The sequence below is a fragment of the Bos mutus genome, chromosome 11 (assembly GCF_027580195.1).
Source record: "Bos mutus isolate GX-2022 chromosome 11, NWIPB_WYAK_1.1, whole genome shotgun sequence".
Classification (NCBI taxonomy): Eukaryota; Metazoa; Chordata; class Mammalia; order Artiodactyla; family Bovidae; genus Bos; species Bos mutus.
The window spans coordinates 100,892,221-100,915,367 of NC_091627.1; the positions used below are offsets into that span (position 1 = coordinate 100,892,221).

Below are 23,147 nucleotides of genomic sequence, written 5' to 3' on the forward strand. Positions count from 1 at the left end.
CAGTGCAGCCGCCAAACTCTATGAGGAAGATGGCTGTAGGCTTTCAAAGAACAATCCCCGAACAGCGTCATCAGTGCCACCTGAGAACTTGTTTGAAATGCAAATTCCAAGCCCTCAGAGCAGTCTCAGAAACCAGTATTTTAACCAGCCCACCAGGGGATCCTGGACACATCATAAGTCCGGGGCCTCTGGGGCTTCCCAGGTGGCTCAGTGGTAAAGAATCTGCCTGCCAATGCTCAAGTTCGATCCCTAGGTAGGGAAGCTTCCCGGGGGTAGGAAATGGCAACTTGTTACAGTATTCCTGCCTGAAAAATTCCCTGGACAAAGGAACTTGGCAGGCTATAGTTCATGGGGATCTCAAAGAGTCAAACACAACTGAGCACATACACCCACATGTCCAGGGTCTCTACTTTCATTCCCTTCAAACTTATATTCAGGAATGATCTCGTGGACTTTATTTAAACTGGAAACTGATCCATCATCCCTTCCTCCAGGAGTATCTGCCTTTGATAACAATAGTTAATACTGATTGAGTTTGACGTGCCATGGGTGTTTCCTGTGTGCTAATTTATTTAATCCTCACAATAGGTAAAGATTCTATCAGCGCATTCTACAGATGAGAAAACAGAGGCACAGAGATATTCAGTCACTTGCTAAAGGTATCACAGCTAGTAAGTAGCCTAGCTGGAATTTACCAGTCTGGCTGCACAGCTCATATGCTTAATCTCCACCCTGCTGTGTACATGCTAAGTCACTTCAGTCGTGTCACTACAGTCCATTAGGTCACTTTTTGTGACCTAATGGACTGTAGCCTACCAGGCTCCTCTGTCCATGGAATTCTCCAGGCAAGAAGACTGGGGTGGGTTGCCATGCCCTCCTCCAGGGGATCTTTCTGACCCAAGGATTGAACCTGCATCTCCTGCAAGTCCTGCATTGCAGACAGAATCTTTATCACTGAGCCACCAGGGAAGCCCTAACCTCCACCTACTTTGCTTCTTCTTTTTTTTTTTTTTCTAATTTATAGGATTAAATTAGCCATTCTCCAAGACACATACAGACACTTGACATAATAAAATTGATTTCATTGTGCTTTCAGAATTATCGAATATTTTGACTTCGTGCTTCATAACCTATCAGTTGAAGGGTACTGAACGCAGTTTTGATGTCTGAGAAAATTTCAGAGACACAGATTTAAATATAGCTCGGATTTGAACGGAGAACAATGAAAGGAATCACTGGAATGGACTTTTTTCTTTCTCATGTACCAAATAATGCATTTTACCAACTAATCATGTAATAGCAGCCATGTGAAATAGTAGATATTTTCCTTTTATTGGGTTACTGCTCAGTGTCTCACAGTTGGGGGTTGGGAGGAATACATCAAGGTCTCCTGAAACCAAGTCCAGGGTTATTCTTAGCAGTGGTTCTGTCACTGAAATTATCCATGAAATCTGTTATTGGCTCACATTTATATAAGAAAAGAGGCAAGGTTTGTCTGAGTTTTTTATGTTGGGGGGAAATCTAGAATCCACTTTATAATAATGAACACAGGCTCCTTTGTCATGTCAAATGCTTTTTGAAGCCTCACAAATGCATTCAAGTCCATTATTGAGCCCTGAGAAATGAGTGACTTAAAATATCAAGATGAGTCATGGTAGGATGGAGGAAAAGAAGGCAGAGATTCAGAAATCATTATTGTAAGTCAGTCTCAAAATATGGTTCAGATTTTCCCATATTTAACTCCTCCTCCCCAGCACTGATCCCTTATTAACTGACCCCTCTGGATTCCCAAGGCTTCCCTGGTGACTCAGCTGTAAATAATCCACCTGCCAGTTCAGGAGACACAGAGTCGATCCCTGGTCCAGGAAGATCTCCTGGAGAAGGAAATGGCAACCCACTGCAGTATTCTTGCCTGGGAAATCCCATGGACAGAGGAGCCTGGTGGGCTGCAGTCCACGGGGTCACAAAGAGTTGGATGCAACCGAGCAGCTGACACTTTCACTTTCACTTTCTGGACTCCCAGGGACTCACAGTCCTTGGGGATGAATAAGCAGTGCTGTGTCCTGACTGCTCCCTGGGCAGTGGTCATGCTGGTGGCAGGGGGGTAGTCCTGTTTCTACCGTTTAGGGATCGGTGCTTCAAGCGCAGAGAAGGCCAGAGGGAAGTAAGCACCTCTTGTTCTAAAAAGCTTGTCAATTGGGCTCAGACCCCTCCCTTTGACTTTCTAAGATGTAGGTGATCTGTCTTTGGGCTTCACAGGTGGCGCAGTGGTAAAGAATCTGCCTGCCAATACAGGAAGTGCAAGAGACACCAGTTCTATCCGAGGGTCAGAAAGATCCCCAGAAGGAGGGCATGACAACCCAGTATTCTTACCTGAGAAATCCTGTGGGCAGAGGAGCCTCGCAGGCTACAGTCCATGGGGTCGCAAAAGAGCTGGACACCACTGAGCACACACACACACAAATACCTACATTTGCATTTTATTAACTAGGTAGCTGTCTGCTGATGACAAGCAGTTTGCACCCATGCCACCCTGAGTAGGGAATTGGAGCAGCCTGCCTTGCCATCATTTGGTTGCCAAGGAAACACGTTTTTCCAGAAGTCTAGAAATAGCCAAGCACGGGCCCTTGTTCTTGATGCTTTCAGAGATGGCTGGGTGTCCAGTGAGGGATCTCTGGCACTTGAGAGGCACTGAGGCTTCTGCTGAGGTGAAGAGATTGGCTCCCAGGGAACGCTGCTCACCACAGACCTCTGAGGAGCTCACTGGGGGCGGGGGGTGGGGGAGGCTTTCCTGAAGAGACCTAGACCAGGCCATTGTGGCAAGAAAAGCAGCAGACACCAAAAAAATTGTTTCCCCTCTATCCTCCACTGTCATTGCCAAACCCAACACGGAAGGGGTAAGGTGCTATTAGGGAGGAAGGGTAACAGCCTGGCAGTGGGCTCCCTGCCTTGCTTCCCAGTGTACCTCCTCACTCCTGCACTGGGCGCAGGAAGGGATTATGGGCTGCACTGTATCCCCCGCCATATTCATATGTTGAGTCATAATCCCCAGTACCTCAGAACGTGACAGTACTTGAGGGTGTAATTAAGAGCACACACGCACATGTATATGTGTGCGTGTGTGCTCAGTTGTGTCCAGCTCTTTTCAACCTCATGCACTGTAGCCCACCAGGCTCTCTGTCCATGGGATTCTCCAGGCAAGAATACTGGAGTGGGTTGCCATTTCCTCCTCCAGGGGATCTCTTCCTGACTCAGGGATCAGACCAATGTCTCCTGGTTTGTTTGTCATTGGCAGGTAGATTCTTTATCATTGTGCTACCTGGGAAGCCCAATCCTATATGACAAGCATCCTTATAAGAAGACGGTATTTGGATAACCAACAAAGTGAAAGTGAAAGTGAAGTTGCTCGGTCGTGTCCAAATCTTTGTGATCCTGTGGACAGTAGCCCACCGGGCTCCTCTGTCCATGGGATTTTCCAGGCAAGAATACTGGAGTGGGTTGCCATTTCCTTCTCCAGGGGATATTCCTGACCCAGGGATCGAACCCAGGTCTCCCGCATTGTAGGTGGACGCTTTACCATATGAGCCACCAGGGAAAACCAGCGAGGATCTACTATACAGCATATAGAACTTTTTGCTCAGTGTTATGTGGCAGCCTGGATGGAGGGGACTTTGGAGGAGAATAGATACATGTATGTGGATGGATGAGTCCCTTTACTGTCCACCTAAAGCTATCACAACATTATTAATAGGCTATGAAAAAGAAAAAGGTGAAAATGTTAATCCCTCAGTCATGTCCAACTCTTTGTGATCCCGTGGGCTGTAGCCCACCAGGTTCCTCTGTCCATGAGATTTCCCAGGCAAGAACACTGGAGTGGGTTGCCATTTATTATTCTAAGGGGATCTTCCTGAACCAGGTTTCGAACCCATGTCTCCTGCATCACAGGCGGATTCTTTACCATCTGAGCCACCAAGGAAGCCCTGTTATGTTTCTTCCCAACCCAGGGATCGAACTTGGGTTCCTACCCTGCAGGCAGACGCTTCACCATCAGAGCCACCAGGGACTTCGTTATGTTTCTAAATCTACTTAATAAGCCCAAGCTGTGTTCATTCTTTTCCTGATGCTTGAGCGTAAAGTAACCAGGAATGCCCTTCCAAGGGATATTTAGCTTATACCCCTGGACTCCTTTTCTCTTCCCCTTGATATACTGAAACTCTAACTTTACCATAAAAATTTAAATGGTGGAACTTTTATTTACACTAATTAATATTACTTAAGATTTTTTATTATGAAATGTAGAGTTTGATAATGTAATGGTTACCTAGTTTTTAACTCATCCACTTCTCTTTAATGAGTTCAGTTGAATGTCTCCTGCTTCAGGTACTTGAAGAGTCTCTATAGTTGGAGGAGTTGTGTTTTTCTTCCTTTTCCTTTGTAAAAGAAAAAGTGAGCTTGATAAAATTCTTAATTCTGGCACTAAATGTATCTCCTTGAATCCTCTTTATGTGTCTCCTTACCAGAGGCGGCTCTTCCCACATTCTGAAATTCCATCTGAGAATATTTTTTTCTTTTCTTTTAGTGAAGGGGTGTATGTGTGTGTATACTTAAAAATAACTTTTTTATTTCAGAACAGTTGTAAATGAATAGTAGAGTTGTGGAGATAGTACAGAGAATAAACATAGGGATGTGAATTGGTGAAGCCGCTATGGAAAATAGTATGGCAGTTCCTTAACAAATTAAAAAATAGAGTTGACATATGATCCTGCAATCCCATTCCTGGACATATATCTTACAAAGATGAAAACACTAATTTGGAAAGATACATACACCCCAGTGTTCATAGCAGAACTGTTTATGATAGCCAGAACACTGAAGCAACCTAAACCTTCATTGACAAAGATATGGATAAAGAAGACATGTCACATATACACAATGGATTATACTACTCAGTCATAAAGAGAATGAAATGATGCCCGATGTGGACCTGGTACTTATCCTTTACATGATCACTTGTCCATTCATTTGCACAAATGTTTTTGGAGAGTCTACTTTTAGCTAAGGGCTGTGTTAGGCCTCAGAACTTAAAAATGAATGAGGCATGGCTCCTGCCTTCAGGAAGCTTATGCTGACATGGAGAGGGACCCAGGGGGCAGCCAAGGAGAAGAGAGGAAGAGCTCTGTGGATAAGGAGGTCAAGAACTCTAGGCCCAGCGTGTCACACAGATATTCACAGGGGCTTTGAGGCAGGAGGACAGGAGACAAGGCAGAGAGAAGGACCCTGGACTAATTGCCACATCCCTCAAGAGAAGCTGGGGGGTGTAGTGTAGATGTGGCTAACAGGACGGAGAAGGGATGAGATGTCTTAGCCAGAAGAAATGAGCTGCCAAGATGTGTGGCCTCTCTGGGGAGGACGGAGGACGATTGACCTGGACTATCAAGGTTGTGAAGACAACCCCTTATCCAAGGTGTCCCAGAATCCCTGGTGCTCTGGACACTGAGCGGCCTCCCAGCCTCCACTCCCACCACTTCCCAGGTCATCAGGGAAGAGAAAGGAAGAGAGGTACAGCATCCAGGGAAGAGATGATGGATAAAGAGGGGTTTTAGCCCGATTCAGAGAGTCCAGAGAGGGGTGCGCTGGAGGAGAGGGAGGCAGTGGAAGGCAGCTAGACTGGCAGGCTTCAGGGCAGTAACCACCTGTTGCTTCATCAGTGGACGCCAAGGCAGCTGGCAGTGTGTGCTTTCTTCCCCACAGACACCCCTCACTCTTCTTCGCCTGTTTCAGGTCAAGGTGAGTTTTCCCCGGGAAAGTGACAAACGATAGCTCCTCCCTGGACCATGCCTCCAAGTGTGTGGACATATGGTCTACCAGCTGGCTGTCCTGCACCCTAGCATCTCCGCAGCTGTTGTGAAGGGAAGCCTCTTCCCCTGGGCTCTGCTTTATCACAGTCACCCTCCAAGTTCTGTTTCACTGATGTCTGGAAGACAAAGACTAAGGGTATAAATAAAATAACTCCTACCGCCTCTCCTTCATGGTTTCTATTGATCGTGGCTTAAACTCTTGAGACAAATTGATGGTTTTAATATTAAACTGAAATACCAAGAGTCAGCAAAGAGATTAGAGAATTGAGCAAAAAAATAACCCTTTCCCAAAGTGGAATTTTTCCAGCGTCTTTGGATGTGGTTTATTTGGGCCAGGAAAATGTTTCTTTCAGGTATTGAGACACACAAGATGAATAACTTTATAAAAATTAAGAAAGCCAGAGAGTCTAAACATTGAATTGGAAAAGCATCTGAATCTCCTATCTCCTGGGAGAGGTGGGGGAGGGTCCCTGCTTAGCCTCTCCTAATTAATCCATATCACTTTTTGGTCTCAAATCAGGTATGGCCCTGGCCATGGCGAACTCTTTTCTTTTTTAAATTGACTTATTTGGCTGCACCAGGTCTTAGTTGCAGCATGTGGGCTCTAGTTCCCTGACCAGGGATCAAACCCGGGCCCCCTGCATTGGGAGTGGGGAGTGTTAGCCACTGGACCACCAGGGAAGTCCCAGAGGTGAACTCCCGATTCACCTTGTGCTCGCACCGGGAACACCATCCTCACCTGAGTCAAGGGCTGAGGCGGCAGGGTTTGCAGGTTTGCAGCTTCATGTGCGATTCGACCTTACACCCGCATTTCATCTCCTATTTTTTCATTTCAGTCTAACTTTAATAAAGATTTATCAGTCTTTTAATAAACATTCACAGACATTGACTGTCCCAGTACTAGAGGAAAACATAATAATGACAAGATATTCTGGATGGAGGGACTCTGGATAGAAGACGTGATCTGATCATAAACGGAGCCATCAGTGTATGGAAGGCCTGAATAAGGTCTAGTGGGAAATGTCTTATTAACTAGATCATGTCTTGATATTGCATTATGACCTGATGATTTTAATCCCTTCAAATATGTATTAAAGCATGTGTTCTTCAGCCATGTCCAACTCTTTTCGACTTTGTGAACTGTAGCCCACCAGGCTCCTTTGTCCATGAGATTCTCCCATAAAGAATACGGGAGTGGGTTGCCACGGCCTCTCCCAGGGGCCGTCCAGACCCAGGGATCAAACCTGCATCTCTTATGACTCCTGCATTGGCACACGGGTGCTTTACCACTAGCACTGCCTGGGAAGCCCTTAAAGTATGGTTTTTAAATTTCAGAAATAAATCCTACTCAGGATGGCTGTGCTGGGTCTTCGTTGCTTTGTGCAGGCTTTCTCTGGTTGCAGAGAGGGAAGGCTATTCTTCCTTGTGGTGCAGGGGCTCTTACTGTGGTGGCTTCTCTTGTGGAGCACAGGCTCTAGAGTGTGTGGGCTTCAGTAGCTGTGGCACATGGGCTTAGCTGCCCCAGGGATCAAACCCATGTCCTCCGCATTAGCATGCAGATTCTCATCCATTGTGTCACTGGGGAAGTCCTACTCAGGACATTTTTAAGGCAGTTTAGACACTCTTCTTATTACACCTGAAAATTACTTAGTTGTCCAGTTTAGAAAAAGAAATGGAAAAAAAGCAAATGGCTGTCTGAGGAAGCCTTACAAATAGCTGTGAAAAGAAGAGAAGAGAAAAGCAAAGGAGAAAAGGAAAGATATACCCATTTGAATGCAGAGTTCCAAAGAATAGCAAGGAGACATAAGAAAGCCTTCCTCAGCAATCAATGCAAAGAAATAGAGGAAAACAATAGGATGGGAAAGACTAGAGATCTCTTCAAGAAAATTAGAGATACCAAGGGAACATTTATGCAAAGATGGGCTCAATAAAGGACAGAAGTGGTATGGACCTAACAGAAGCAGTAAATATTAAGAAGAGGTGGCAAGAATACACAGAAAACTGTACAAAAAAGATCTTCATGACCCAGATAATCACGATGGTGTGATCACTCACCTAGAGCCAGACATCCTGGAATGTGAAGTCAAGTGGGCCTTAGAAAGCATCACTACGAACAAAGCTAGTGGAGGTGATGGAATTCCAGTTGAGCTATTTCAAATCCTAAAAGATGATGCTGTGAAAATGCTGCACTCCATATGCCAGCAAATTTGGAAAACTCAGCAGTGGCCAAAGGACTGGAAAAGGTCAGTTTTCATTCCAATCCCAAAGAAAGGCAATGCCAAAGAATGCTACCACACAATTGCACTCATTTCACACGCTAGTTAAAGTGAAGCTTAAAATTCTCCAAGCCAGGCTTCAGCAATACGTGAACTGTGAACTTCCAGATGTTCAATCTGGATTTAGAAAAGGCAGAGGAACCAGAGATCACATTGGCAACATCCGTTGGATCATGGAAAAAGCAAGAGAGTTCCAGAAAAACATCTATTTCTGCTTTATTGACTATGCCAAAGCCTTTGACTATGTGGATCACAATAAACTGTGGAAAATTCTGAGAGAGATGGGAATACCAGACCACCTGACCTGCCTCTTGAGAAACCTGTATGCAAGTCAGGAAGCAACAGCTAGAACTGGACATGGAACAACGACTGGTTCCAAATGAAAAGGAGTATGTCAAGGCTGTATATTGTCACCCTGCTTATTTAACTTATATGCAGAGGACATCATGAGAACCGCTGGGCTGGAAGAAGCACAACCTGGAATCAACATTGCTGGGAGAAATATCGATAACCTCAGATACACAGGTGACACCACCCTTATGGCAGAAAGTGAAGAGGAACTAAAAGCCTCTTGATGAAAGTGAAGGAGAAGAGTGAAAAGGTTGGCTTAAAACTCAACATTCAGAAAACTAAGATCATGGCATCCGGTCCCATCACTTCATGGCAAATAGATGGGGAAGCAGTGGAAACAGTGTCAGGCTTTATTTTTGGGGGCTCCAAAATCACTGCAGATAGTGACTGCAGCCATGAAATTAAAAGACGCTTACTCCTTGGAAGGAAAGTTATGACCAACCTAGATAGCATATTCAAAAGCAGAGACATTACTTTGCCAACAAAGTCCATCTAGTCAAGGCTATGGTGTTTCCAGTAGTCATGTGTGAAAGTGAGAGTTGGACTATGAAGAAAGCTGAACACTGAAGAATTGATGCTTTTGAACTGTGGTGTTGGAGAAGACTCTTGAGAGTCCCTTGGACTGCAAGGAGATCCAACCAGTCCATCCTAAGTGAGATCAGTCCTTTGTTCATTGGAAGAACTGATGTTGAAGCTGAAACTCCAATACTTTGGCCACCTGATGCGAAGAGCTGACTCATTTGAAAAGACCCTGATGCTGGGAAAGATTGAGGGCAAGAGGAGAAGGGGACGACAGAGGATGAGATGGTTGGATGGCATCACCAACTTTTGGACATGGGTTTGGATGCACTCTGGGAGTTGGTGATGGATAGGGAGGTCTGGTGTGCTGCGGTTCATGGGGTCACATGGAGTCGGACATGACTGAGTGACTGTGAACTGAACTGAACTAAACTTATTTAGTTCATTTACTGTTGGTCTTTCATCTTTTATCATTGAGTTGAAAGTTGTTTTCTTTCTTTCTACTTTAACCATATTCTCTTAAAGGTCCAAAGTTTCAAACAAAAGGCCCAATGTAAACAATACCATGTGTGGTTGTGTAACTCTTACTGTGAGGACACAATGCCTTTAAAATATCAAGTGAGGAAAATCATCTGTCTTGACCCGCCCAACGGCTAATTCCATGTCTCTGGGAAGTGGCTTGTGATGGTAAAGAGCTGTAGGTATTGGAGTCGTTTCAACCTGGGTTTGAATTCTGACTCTGCCATTTAGTGACACAGCTCAACATCTCGTGGAAGTAGACTTGCTCAACTCATCCTGCGTGGCAGGGTCTACAGATAGGTCTTAAAATATTCTTTAGGAGAAAATAAGATTGAGACTTATTGCAAAAGCTTATGAAAGTGAAAATAACCTTTATTATAAAATAAAAAAACTAAAAACTGAATCCTAGAAGTGTGATGGCAAAATGACATTTTAAAAGGAGGACTCTTAAATATGATGAGAAGCTTGAGAGACTTCAAAGACAGAAGGTTGAGTGCAGTTTATGTTCACGACGTGTATCACTGGGGCCCCTCGAATGTCATTTACAGAGGAGGTGCCTGAGAAGGTAAAGGCCAGATGCTCACTGCTTCTTGAAGAGTCTAGAGTTGCTTTGTGGGATTTTACGAGTTTTTTTGGTTTGTTTTTTAATTTTATTGACATATCATTGTGGTATTAATTTCTGCTGTACAGCAGAATGATTCTGTTATACACATATATACTTCTTTTCATATTCTTTTCCATTATGGTTTATCACAGGATATTGAATATAATTCTCTGTGCTATACAATAGGTCCTTGTGGTTTATCTGGAGAAGGTAATGGCACCCCACTCCAGTCCTCTTGCCTGGAAAATCCCATGGGCGGAGGAGCCTGGTAGGCTGCAGTCCATGGGGTCGGGAAGAGTCGAACATGACTGAGCGACTTCGCTTTCCCTTTTCACTTTCACGCACTGGAGAAGGCCATTCTATATAGAATAGTTTGCATTTGCTAACCCCAAACTCCCAGCCCGTTCCTCTCCCACGCCTTGGCAGTCACAAATCTTTCTCTATGTCTGTGAGTCTGTTTCTGTTTCATAGACAAGTTCATTTGTGGCATAGTTTAGATCTCACACATGAGTGATAGCATATGGTTCTTATCTTTCTCTTTCTGACTTATTTCGCTTAGTGTAAAATTTCTAGGTCTATCGATGTTGCTGCAAGTGGCATTATTTCATTGTTATTTTTATGGCTGAGTAATATTCCTTTGTGTATGTACACAACATCCTCTTCATCCATTCATCTCTCAGTGGATATTTAGATTGTCTCCATGTCTTGGCTGTTGTAAATAGGGCTGCCATGAGCATAGAGGTGCACGTATCTTTTCAGATTATAGTTTTGTCTGGATGTATGCCATATGATCACAAAGAGTTGGACACGACTGAGTGACTGAACAAGAACAAATGCCCAGAAGTGGGATTATTGGATCATATTGGAGTGAGTATGTGTTAACTTGATGCTGTAACTTTGAGCCCCTGGTCAGCAATATAGGAGCAGCTGTCATTAGGGCAAGTCCCTTTGGAACCATTTGTATAACAAAACTCATCTCCAAAGTGTAACTAGAGCCAACACCCCCTGAGTGCTCAGTGGGTACCACCACTCTAAGCCCCTTATATGGACTATCTACTCAGTCATCACAAAAATGATGTGAAGATGCTCTTATTACCAGCCCTGTTTTATCATGAAAGTGACCAACCCACAGTCCTCCAACTAAAAGGTGGAGTCAGGATCTGAAGCCAGCCAGACACTCCCAAGCCTGTGCTCTCAACTCTCAATAATAACAAGGTCGTCAAGACATACTAAAATAATACCAAATCCAGCACATTTTAAACATATGTATCTTAAGGCTTTCCTGGTGGCTCAGACAGTAAAGAATCTGTCTGCAATGCAGGAGACCCAAGTTCGATTCCTGGGTCAGGAAGAATTCCCCTGGAGAAGGTAATGGCAACTCACTCCAGCATTCTTGCCTGAAAAATCCCATGGGCAGAGGAGCCTGGTTGGCTACAGTTCATGGGGTCACAAAGAGTTGGACACGACTGAGCAACTAACACACATACACTTTAAAAATATATCCAATCCCTCCCCCAACACTTTCCAATAAGAAATGAAAATGTCAGGTCAATGCTACTTTATTTTTTACATAATTGAATATTCTAGTGAATAGAGAGAGCAAGAGAATCGTCTTTAAATAGTATTCACAGAAAGAAATTTGACGTTTGTTCAAAACAATTGCTCGATTGCCTGATCCAGACTCCTTTTGCCATTGAGTTCTAAAAAGAAAAAGGAAAAATGTACAGGACAGATGGAATCATTATCGGAATGGAGATGAAGCAGAGGGTCATGTTATTACACAACATATTTAAAAATGCCTCACTTGACATGGCATAAAGGCCCATAATCAGGACTCATGAGATATGCTATTGCTGTAAGTGATCAGGCCATTAGGTCTGCGTGAGGGGGATGGCCTCAGGGACCAGCTCCCTCTGTACAGCTGGGGTAGTGTGCTCCCCAGCATCTGGACAGAGCTCTCAGACACTCTGGCCTGCCAGAGCCTCAGCCACTGCTGGCTGGTCCAGGTTGTGCTCCAGCTGGGAGGCTGGGGCGCCCCTGAAGGACAGCAGCCTCATGTTCCTGGAACCACATCATTGTAAGAGACAGAGAAGGTCCAGAGTTGCCTTCATTCAGACTCCCCCAACACCATCACAGGCCAGAAGCCGAGAAATCCCCGGAGATTTCATCTCGGGGTCTCTGAGCATAACTGAATGGAGGGAATAGTCTGGCCTGGCTATAGTCAGAAATGCTCCCGCTGTAGAAAACTCCTCCCCACCGAGCATCCCAGATAGGTGGATTTGCCTCATCACAAGGGCCCAGTGAGAAGTCACAAAAGCTTCTGCCTCCTCACAGTGGCTGCTGGAGACAGCGCACCTGCAAAGACTGCCTTATTTGGGACAATGCCAGGCTGCAGTGGGGTCTCTGTGATGCTGAGAGCATGAAAGGGAGGGAGCAGAGGTCCTTAGGGGTTCCACATGGTCCTCACTTTTTGAAACTATCACCCCTCTGGCTGCCTGTCACTCCCCCATGTCTGACATAAAACATTTATTTGGAGAAGAGTTGCAGAGAGGCTGACCTTGGACAATCCTACCAGGTGTCAAAGTCAAGGTTTCTTCCATTCCTTGGCTGGAAAACAAACAAAAAGGAGCCACTTATAGTGCTGAGACCACACTGCCTGGAATCTGATTCTTGGTTCCAGACTCTTTCTCTACGACCCTAAGTTTCTGTTCTCCTAACTGGGATGTTAGCAGCTTCCTTGGGCGCTCAGCTTGGTAGTGGGTCTGTGGGTCCTCTGGACAGTGCTCGGGACCCCTGCTGCTCCTACAGCCCTGACACTGTCCCCCACCCCACCACTCCATCCCTCAGCCTCTGTTTATACGGCAGGACCATCCCCAAACCATTCATCATGAGATTTCTCACCCTAAAGACACCATGGAGACCCAGACTAACTGTTTCTGCAAGCACTTTCCAGACAACAACCACCAACAGGCATGCAGGTTTAAAAGGTGTACTTGGGGTGTCGGGGAGGTGGGAAGAATTTCTGTGGTTAAGTAAGTTTGGAAATGTATGATTGAGCCACATTAAAGAGCTTGTTTCCTGAGGACATGGAAGTGTGCTCTGTAAACTCTGGGGTGTCAGGTGCAGTGGTTTTGACCGTATTTGATCTTTGCAGAGCATCTCTTAGCACCAGCGACCACAGAATGAAGATGGAGGAACATACGCTTAGTCTGACTCACACGTTTTTCTGATGCAAACACTGAAGATCCAAGGGGTGAAACAGCTAGTGAGTGGTACACCAAGAACTAAAAGACCATATGTGACTTTTGCAAGAGGCTTCAAGTGCCATCGGGAGAAGGACCAGTAGACTCCTATTCCCGGGAGAGGGCCAAGTTTTCTGGACCTTCACGCTAGGGAAAACGGACTCCAGCTATGGTTGGTCCCCGCATCTGTCCATCAACGTAGCTCCTGCCTCCCACCCCTGAGCTCCTCCCGGAGCCTCCTGTGCTCAGCCTGTGTCCCGCTGGACCTTTGCCTTTCCAAATGATGACTCACGCCCTAAGGGGGAGAAAGTTCCCTCAGTGACTCACCAGGGGGCCCTGGCCGGGCTCATTCAGTAATAACTCCATAATGGGGGAGGTAGAACAGAATCAGGGTGAAAAAAAGAAAAGAAGAAACATGCTTTACCCTGAAAAGGAAAAACGGTCTTCCCAAGGTGGCAGTGTAATCCTGCAAGATAAAAACACAAACTGTTACCCAGTCAGGCTGTGCCAAAGGTCTTTCAAAGATGTCTATGGCAGTAGTTTTCAAAGTGTGGTCCCCAGACACAAAACATCAACGACACCCGGGAACTTGTTAGAAATGCAAAACCTCAGGTGCCCACTGATTCTCTGGGGTTGGGCCCCAGCCATTTGAATTTTAACAAGGTCCCAGGTTCTTATGGTTCATGGTCAACTTGAAGAAGCACAGGTATTGATACATGGGGTTCATGACACCTGCAGGATCCCTCCCCAGATTTGCACAACTGGCCTGTGGGCCCCTGAGCCAGAACACAAATCTCCAGGAGCAGATGGCCCCACGTGACTCATCTGTAAGAACTGACACAAAATACTACCATCCAGGGGCATGGCTCCTTGGTTCCTTTCTGCTCCAGGACAAGCCCAGGGAAACCCCAAGTTAGATGCTCAGCCTCAGAGAATTCCAGAGCATAGTGTGAGGCCAGTTCTTTGCAGGAGTTGTCCAAAGAGCCTGCAAGCATTCCCCGATCTCTAGGAGATGCAGATCTTTCTTTTTGGGGGTGGCATTCGCGGTAAGGTTTACCTGCCTTTTTGGTAAAATCTGCTGCAGTGGCCCTGGAATCCTGTAAAGGAAAGAGGACCGGGTTCATTTAATAGGAAACTCACCCCCTACTCCCTGGCTTGCAGTGGTGCTGTGACCTGGCCCCTCCCTGGTTCCATTCTAAGATAACCAGAAGTCAGATGCAAAAAAAGTCATTCAAGGAGACAGCTAGCCTTGGAGACAATTACAATTTCATATTCTGGAAGGTGAGGATGTTTTCTTGATTGAGTTGCCTTAAGGTCTAGGACAATGTTAAACTTGCTTGTTCTTCCCAACAGCTTCCACTTGAAATTGACTCCTGGCTTAGGCATATTTTTCAAGGATAAATGATTTCAGTTTTTTCAGCTCATCTTTGCCAGTAAATCTGGCCCGTAGTGGAGGCTGACTCAAGCTGGAAGCCTGCTGTCAGCATCTGAGCAGGTGGAATGTGATGGCCTATGCTCGGGGTGACCAACTGGCTTCTCAGGAAGTGAGCAATTTTCTGGGGTCTTGGCATTTTCAGAGCTAAACCGAGGCATGTTCTGGGCCAACTGCAATGAGTTGGTCATCTTACTTGGACTCACATCGTCCAAAAATTGTGTTTCTTTGTTTTGGTGTCATGCAACAAAACCCTGATGGACCTTTTTCAACAGGTTCAGCTATTACTGAAACTGCAATGCAATGCTAAGACGCTTCAGTCATGTCTGACTCTTTGCGACCCTATGGACTATAGCCCACCAGGTTCCTCTGTCCATGGGATTCTCCAGGGAAAAATACTGGAGTGGGTTGCCATTCCCTTCTCCAGGGAATCTTCCCGACCCAGGGATCAAACCCATGTCTCTTGCGTCTTCTGCATTGGCAGGTGGCTTCTTTACCACTAGTGCCACCTGGGAAGCCCATTACTGAAACCAGTCATAGCTAAACTTTAAAAAATTTTAATCAAAATGATTCATTTTTAAAATTTAATTTTTATTTAATATTAGTACATAGCTGATTTACAACATTGTGTTAGTATTAGAGTTTTGTTTTTTTTTAAGAAACAAAGCTCTGATGTTGCACCTAAGACCCAGAGCAGCCAAATATAAATAATTAAAAATATTAAAAAGAAACAAATCTCTGAGATAAGAATAAAGGAGCAGGTGGGACAATGGGAAGCAGTGTGTATGACCAGGGCAGGTGTCTATGTAATGAGGAAGAATAAGAAGGGGCAGAGAAAGTGAAAAAAATGGCACAAAAACTAGAATGGAAAAGGATGAAGAGCACCGATGAGGAGAAGATGGTCAGGAAGCTGGACCACAGCCCCTCCCCCACCCCAGCCCTGCAGCCACGGTGTGAAGCTTGTACAAGGAGGAAATGCCAGCGAGCACCACCCAAGGCGACAAAAGGCATTCATCACAGCGAAGTGAACTTTTAGCCGTATTAACAGTATGGTGGAAGGAAAAGGTACATACGCGCCGCCAAAATGTCTTCATCCTTCGATCAGCAAGCTTGGCTGCCAGACGCATTAGAGGGTGCACGGGAGGAAACTGGCAAAGAGGCGGTGAGGGTCAGATGGTGCCAGGACGGAGCCCGGGGCTATGCGCAATCCTGTCTGCTCACCCTCTTACAAATGGGTTTAATTTTCAGAGTAAAATCTGTTTCCAAGCCTAAGCCTGAAGTTTTATGATATCAATAAAGAATCGCTTGCCTGGCTCACACATTTCATTCCAACACATCACTTAAAAACATTCCCGTAGGGGAAATCAGACTTGTATCTGTGTTAACCTCAAGCATTTGTCCTAGAGTGGAACACTTCATCTCACAGAAGCATCTCTGTGAAGATGCTCTCTGCTCTCCGGGTGTGCTCCCCTCCTCTAGGGGACAAGGCTAAAAGGTGCCATTCATCACCACCACCCAATGCATCTTATTTCCCTGAACGTCTCTTCTGTGACTGCCCAGCACACACTCAGACATACACACCCTACCTTATCTAGTCCTGTGAATTCTCCCCAGGTATTTTGGCTCAAAGTAAAACTTAATTTTTATTTCCCTGGTGGCACAGTGGTAAAGAATCCACCTGTCAATGCAGGAGACATGGGTTTGACCCCTGGGTTGGGAAGATCCCCTGAAGAAGAAAATGGCAACCCATTCCAGTACTCTTGCCTGGGAAGTCCCGTGGACAGAGGAGCCTACAGACCATGGGGTCGCAAAAGAGAAGAGTCAGACACGATGTAGTGACTGAACAACAACAACAAAAGTTAACTTGCATCATAGGCATGGAATGTATCTTTTCCCTCCCGTTTTTATTTCTTAAAGATTTTTTGATGTGAACCATTTTTAAAGTCCTTATTGAATTTGTTACAATATTGCTCCTGTCTTATGCTTTGGTTTTTTGGCTGTGAGGCATGTAGGATCTTAGCTCCCCATCCAGGGATTGAACTTGCACCCCCTGCATTGGAAGGCAAAGTCTTAACCTCTGGACTGCGGGGAAGCCCCCTTCCACTACTGACATTGCTCCACGTGCAGCGCCCATGGCCTGTCTTGACGATATCCCCTCTTTACCTGATCCCCATGACTGAATCTATACTACTCTTGAGTCTTTGCCTCTAAGGAAAAAAACATTTTGCTTGGTATTTGTATGTTTGTTTGTGTGCTTGTTTTTAAGGATCTTCCTGAAGACTTGGAAAGTCTTGATTAAATAAGCAACTTGCTAATAGTATAATTCCAATCACTGTGACTGCATTGAAATTCTAGTAAAAATTCTATTCTATGATCTTCCCAGTATTCTCCAAATCATACCCTGTAGAAATTCAACAATCTCTCCCTGAGGATAATTCAAATTTATAATAAGAAAACTAGAGGTGGTGCTTTTAATTCCCACAGCACATATTACACTGTGGCAGTGACAAAAGACATCCATGGATTACTGTTGGGAATATGGCACTTTACACTTAACAAAGTAGTTTTCCAAAATTTAAAAACAAAAGGTAATAATGAGCAATGTAAACAGAGTTCAGTCTTTACCAGGCTCTTCTTGTCCCTGTGTTTAACTGCATAATAAAAAGTGATTTCTCGCTAATTTTTCCTGCTCTGTAATGTGTTCTCTAGCTTTTCAGATCTGTCGACCTCCCTGGCCCCTTCCTCACAGAGGGAGAGAAATGATCCTTGTAGTCCTCGGAAAAAAAGCACCAAGAGTGTAAGTCCCCTGCTTTTCTATTTATCTGCATGTATTAAAGATTTTTTTTGATGTGAACCATTTTTTAAAGTCTTTATTGAATTTGTTACAGTATTGCTTCTGTTTTGTGTTTTGTGTTTTTTAGCCCCAAGGCACGTGGGATCATAGTTCCCTGACCAGGGATCGAACCTGTACCCCCTACATTGATAGGCGACGTCTTAACCACAAGACCACCAGGGAAGTCCCTATCTGCCTATATTAAATGAGAAGGGACAAAGGCAGGCAGAGGAAAGTGACTTTTACAGAAAGATGATTATGATAAAATACTGACCCCTGTTTTAACTGGATGCGCCGGCTCCTGAGTTCTGGAGTAGTGAAATAAAAACTAAATAAGAGGGGAAAAAAGATTGATTTTAATTCTAAGTGTCACTTGCCGAAAGTGTAGTAATTGCATACTTTGTTGCTGGGCTGGTAGTACTCACCCTTTTGTATATGTCTTGATTATCCTGAAAAGAGAATAGTGAGGATGTCACATAGAATTTTACTAGGGCAGGTTTCCAGTAGAAATTACAGCAGATACCTTCTTGACTTACCTGAATATTACAAAATACATTGGCAGTCTAAAAGGAAATCATTTTACCACCTTAATAAGGCTGTAGTTGATGTGGAATCTTGCAAAAAGGAAATTTGCCAGCAATAACATTACCTTAAAACTTAATCTTATTTTACCCTCTCGATCTTCAGGGAAAACACTCTATAATTCGTTGAAGCAATACCCTAATCAATTCCCAGATGGCCATCTGACTAAGAGGTAGGATAAAATAATGGTTGCAACTTTTAATTTGCTCCTGGGCATATGCTAGAATTCAGTGTTTTGAGGGTTGGTTCATATAGCCCAATTTCCCCTGCTAAAATCTCTCTACATGAATCTTCACTGTTTTTTTTTTTTTTTTGTTTTCAGAAAACCCAGCTTTTAATTTGTAAATCCTTGTTAGAGCATCACTTTGTTCTGTCTGCATGAATGACAGCCCAGGAAAAGCTGTACTGGCAGCATATCCTACTCGAAGATGTACTGTGAATGATCCTGCAAATATCTGGTTACTATTGGTCTCATCTCATTTATAATACTGACTGATCTCATCTCATTTATAAACATTGTTGAATCAGCTCAAACTTCAATCAAGACAGAAATGAAAGCTGTCAGAAACACTTTGATTTTGTTGCTGTGCGTAGATCTTCCTACAAACTTTGTGGAGAGTTTCTTCAGTAACCAATACTTACATAATTCTCTCTTTCTGTCTGTGCTATGCATGTACACATACACACATGCATATGGACACACACACACAAACGAACCTAAACTATGAACAGCAGAGGCTCAATGCACATTAACTCTCTACTTCCTTACCATCACCATTTCTAAATCAGCCAGAAGTATTTACTACTTTTACAACTCCTGGTCTCTTTGTGAGCATCTGTTCAAGAAGTGTGTGTGTGTTGCGTATGTGTGGTGTATGTGTGTGTGTGTGTGTGTGTGTGTGTGTGCATGTTCTGGACACATATCAGGTAAACAATATTTTTGTTACCATGTTTATCAACTTTATACCATTACTTTCCAAGTCAAAAAAAAATTTGAAGATGATTTTCTAGGTGATGAACGCCAACCCTCAAGATCATATGCACTTTCCTTGCTTTATTTTTTTCTTTTTAGAGAAAAAAATGTTTTTTAAAATTTTAGTTATCTATCTTGTAGACTGTTTCCCCAACTAGAATATAAGCTCCATGAAAGCAAGTAATTCTGTCCATTTGGATCAGTACTGTAACCCCGCATAGTATGCAATTATATGTGTATATGTGATTATGTGGGCTTCCCAGGCAGCTCAGCTGGTGAAGAATCCACCTGCAATGCAGGAGACCCTGGTTCAATTCCTGGGTCGGGAAGATCCCCGGGAGAAGGGATAGGCTACCCACTCCAGTATTCTTCAGCTTCCTTGGTGGCTCAGATGGTAAAAAATCTACCTGCAATGTGGGAGACCTGGGTTTGATTCCTGGGTTGGAATGATCCCCTGGAGGAGGGGATGGCAACCCACTCCAGTATTCTTGCCTAGAGAATCCCATGGACAGAGGAGCCTGGCGGGCTACAGTCCATGGGGTCACAAAGTAGGACATGACTGAGCGACTAAGCACAGCTCAGCATGTGATTATGTATATGATATGTATATACGACTATGATAATTGTAAGAATGCAGATGAACTACCAATATTTTATGGTCATTTCTATTTAGGAGATTCACTTGTTATTTCCTAAAACCGTATTTTTATACACACAATGCATACACACAGAATTCTGTAGGTTACAAAAGAGTGCTTATTTACAGATATTGATTACAGCATAAACGGGTGCACTGTAAGAATTATCTTACTTACATCAATTTTTTTTACCTTAGGTTGTCTAGAAAGACTTGCCCAATATGCCATCTGCTAAAAAAATGAGGAAAACGAATCAAAGATAAGTACAAATTCCTTAATCAATAGAATTAAAATTAAATTCTAAAATTGTTTCCTTTATGAACCTTGCATTATCTTCTCCCACAGCGGCCATGAATTTCAACACAGCTCCCAAGATAATTTAAATGAGGCCATGAAAATGACAACAATGTGTTTCTGCTGTAGCCAAGAATCTGATCTGAAAATAGTTTGATCTGAAAATAATTTTAAGTGAACATTGTCCACATGATATTTTCAAGGTTAAGACTAAATAAAAATCTCACATTACTGAACAATGGTGTACCTCAAACTTCACAATATCCAGGCCATCTGAAGCATCAGCTAAAGGTCGAGGAAATCCTATTGTGAGAAATCATAAAAACCTCCATTAGGACAGAAGAGATAGTAGCATCAACTTTTCAATCTTTACCATGAAAAACATACAGTGATTCTATTAATATGGTGTTGTTAAACGGACTGACAAAGAAAACACACTTCTACCTACCACTAGCAAATCTCAGGCTTGTGCCAAAATTAACTTAAAATTGCATGGTTTTTCATATTTACCAAGAGTTAGCAAGTCAGGAAAGAAGAGAAAAAGCACCTAGGTGATAGCTCAATTTGTATTTACATGGAATGTGTAGGGACAGGATATCAAGAATTGGTGTCAATAAGAGGAGAAATACGTCTACATACAGCCGATTCACTTTGCTGTACAGCAGAAACTAACACAACACTGTAAATCAGCTATACTCCAATAAAAATGAATTTTAAAAGCAACCTCCTCAAAACTTTGTATTTACCACTACAATACACTTCTACTTCATTTTTTATCTTTCTCCTAATTATATTAATAAAATGCAGTCATTGTGCAACAGAGTTGGTCCTGAAACTTTAAAGAAATATGGCCATTTGTCTCTCTGCCTCATCAGACACTTCAGGGGTAGGATTATGGGGAAAGTTGCTACTGGCATGTACCTGAACCCTCTGCCTGTCGATTTTTATCTGACCTAAATGAAGTCTACATCTCATTTGCATACAACACAACACTTGAAAAAATAGTTAATACTGCAACTGAAAGAATCAGCTGCAGGATAGATCAAAACTAACAAGATGAAATTAAATGGGATAAATATGAGATGCCCAATTCAAATTTTTAAAATCTGAAACAGGAAATATCTGGCTGAAAAGTAATATTTTATTTTTTAATATTCAGTGATATTCTGCTCTCTGCCATCTCGCTATAAGCCAAGAAAATAATACTATATGCAAATAACACTGTCCCAACCTTGAAAGGTAATAGTCCTACCTGAAATGATAGGATATGTGGTGAGCTGATGGAACTGAATGTAGGTTTCCTTCACCAAGAGAAAAATTATGAAGCGTGTGTTAACTGCCTCCAACTATTTTGAGAACTGTCATAAGAAATATTAGTCTTATTCTGTATATCCCCAAAGGGCAGAACTAAGGCTAATGGTTAGAAAGTACATATGATCATATTGCAGCTTGATGTAAAAAAGTTTTTGATGACTGGAGGTATTCAAAAATGCAAAGTAATTCAAAACAATCCCCTAAGGATTTATTAAGAGTTTCTGTTTTAACAATACGATGATAAAGATCATAAGGACCCCATCCTCAGGGAACAGAAAATTAAATTTTAAAAAGAGGGAGGTGGATATAAATATGTAAGCAGGTAAATAAAAGGTAATAAGACATTGTAATATTAATAAGATGCTTTTGGAAACCAGGGGAGGCAGATACTGGCTGACTTGGTCTGGTAGTGAGCTGAGTGTCACTGAAAGTAATCAAATAAGGAAACCATAGAGGTGATCCCTGCTCTTTTGAGAGGCTAAACTAGATAAATTCCATGGTTCCTTGCAACACCCAAGCTTTGTGATTACACCGCAGAACACGGAAAAACAAATATGCTATTTGAAGTGTATTTTCTGGTCAAATATATTTTCACAGATATTCTACTCCTTAAACCAAAATTCTAATGGAAATATCTAAAATTTTGAAATAACTATGTTTCCAACAGGAGCTTCCACTACTTCCTGTATCATATAGCGAGTTACCTGGAGATGGGTAAGAAATTTTGACTACGAACCCCATGCCTAACCCTTGTTCCCTACAAACGCACTGATTCTCAGTTGTTTATGCGACTGCCCGAGTCCCGTCAGCACCTCGGACAGCGCCCAAGCCTTGGAAGACAGGAGCTTCTTGGGACACTGCCCCCACCCCACTTCCCCACCACCACCCCTCCCAACATCCTTGTCCAATCCAGAGGAAAGACTATGAAAAGATTCCTTTTTCCTGTGTTCACTTCTACACTGCCCCTCTCCAACGGTCCCTCAATCTTCAGTCTTTGGGACTGTAAGCTCAGAATTATTACCATCTCTGCTCTCATGTCTTCAGAGTTCTAAGACCACATATAGAACTCTGAAGTTCTATATATGGTCATATATTACCACATATGACTAACATGTTGGAGTTGCCCCCTGACTCATATTCCTCACAGTTTCAGTGGCACATCCTGGGGCCAGCCCCAGGGCAAGAGCTGTTTAAAGGCAGTTCCACATGGGAAAGTAACCTCCTAAAAGGCTGTGACATCTAGCTTTGTCCCTCCTCTCTGATGGAAGCCATTTCTAGAGGGTGGGTGAGGAAATCAAGCTAGACTCCTTCCAAAAGTGCCTTGAAGGATCAAGGTCTGTCCCAGTCTTCCTTAGAGCTCAGACCAGCTGGGGTCTCCTGGAAGGGGCTCCCCTTACCTGAGGAAGGAATTTGTAGCAGGCAGAAGCAATAGATGGCCAAGATGGATGGGAACTGGGCAAGATATTTCATCTTCAAAGTCCAGATTCTTTTTGCTGGCCACAGATGTGTTCTGCTGGGACAGGAGCTGAGCATTTCCTGAAATTCCACCGCACAGACAACCCTTCACCTTGTGTCTGACCAGCCGGGTGGAGAAGGTACCTTTATTTGCAATGCCTTGGAACGCATGGGCTGAGCACAAATCAGCTTTGCGCAGGAGGAATGGCTTTCTCATAAATGTCATGCTGGGCCTTTATTTGTAGAATAATATCTTC

The 23,147-nt window shown here is 43.5% G+C and overlaps 1 protein-coding gene across 1 annotated transcript; it reads right to left on the reverse strand.

Moving 5' to 3' along the window:
* Positions 1 to 12,085: 12,085 nt before the first annotated feature.
* On the reverse strand, positions 12,086 to 22,905 carry NMS (neuromedin S). The gene is made up of 10 exons (XM_070380204.1): positions 22,833 to 22,905; positions 20,369 to 20,424; positions 20,020 to 20,058; positions 18,060 to 18,083; positions 17,909 to 17,962; positions 15,875 to 15,949; positions 14,431 to 14,466; positions 13,794 to 13,835; positions 12,700 to 12,734; positions 12,086 to 12,188 (listed from the first exon to the last, which is right to left on the reverse strand). The coding sequence occupies exons 1-10, from the start codon at positions 22,903 to 22,905 to the stop codon at positions 12,086 to 12,088; spliced, it is 537 nt and encodes a 178-aa protein (XP_070236305.1).
* Between the last annotated feature and the right edge of the window lie 242 nt (positions 22,906 to 23,147).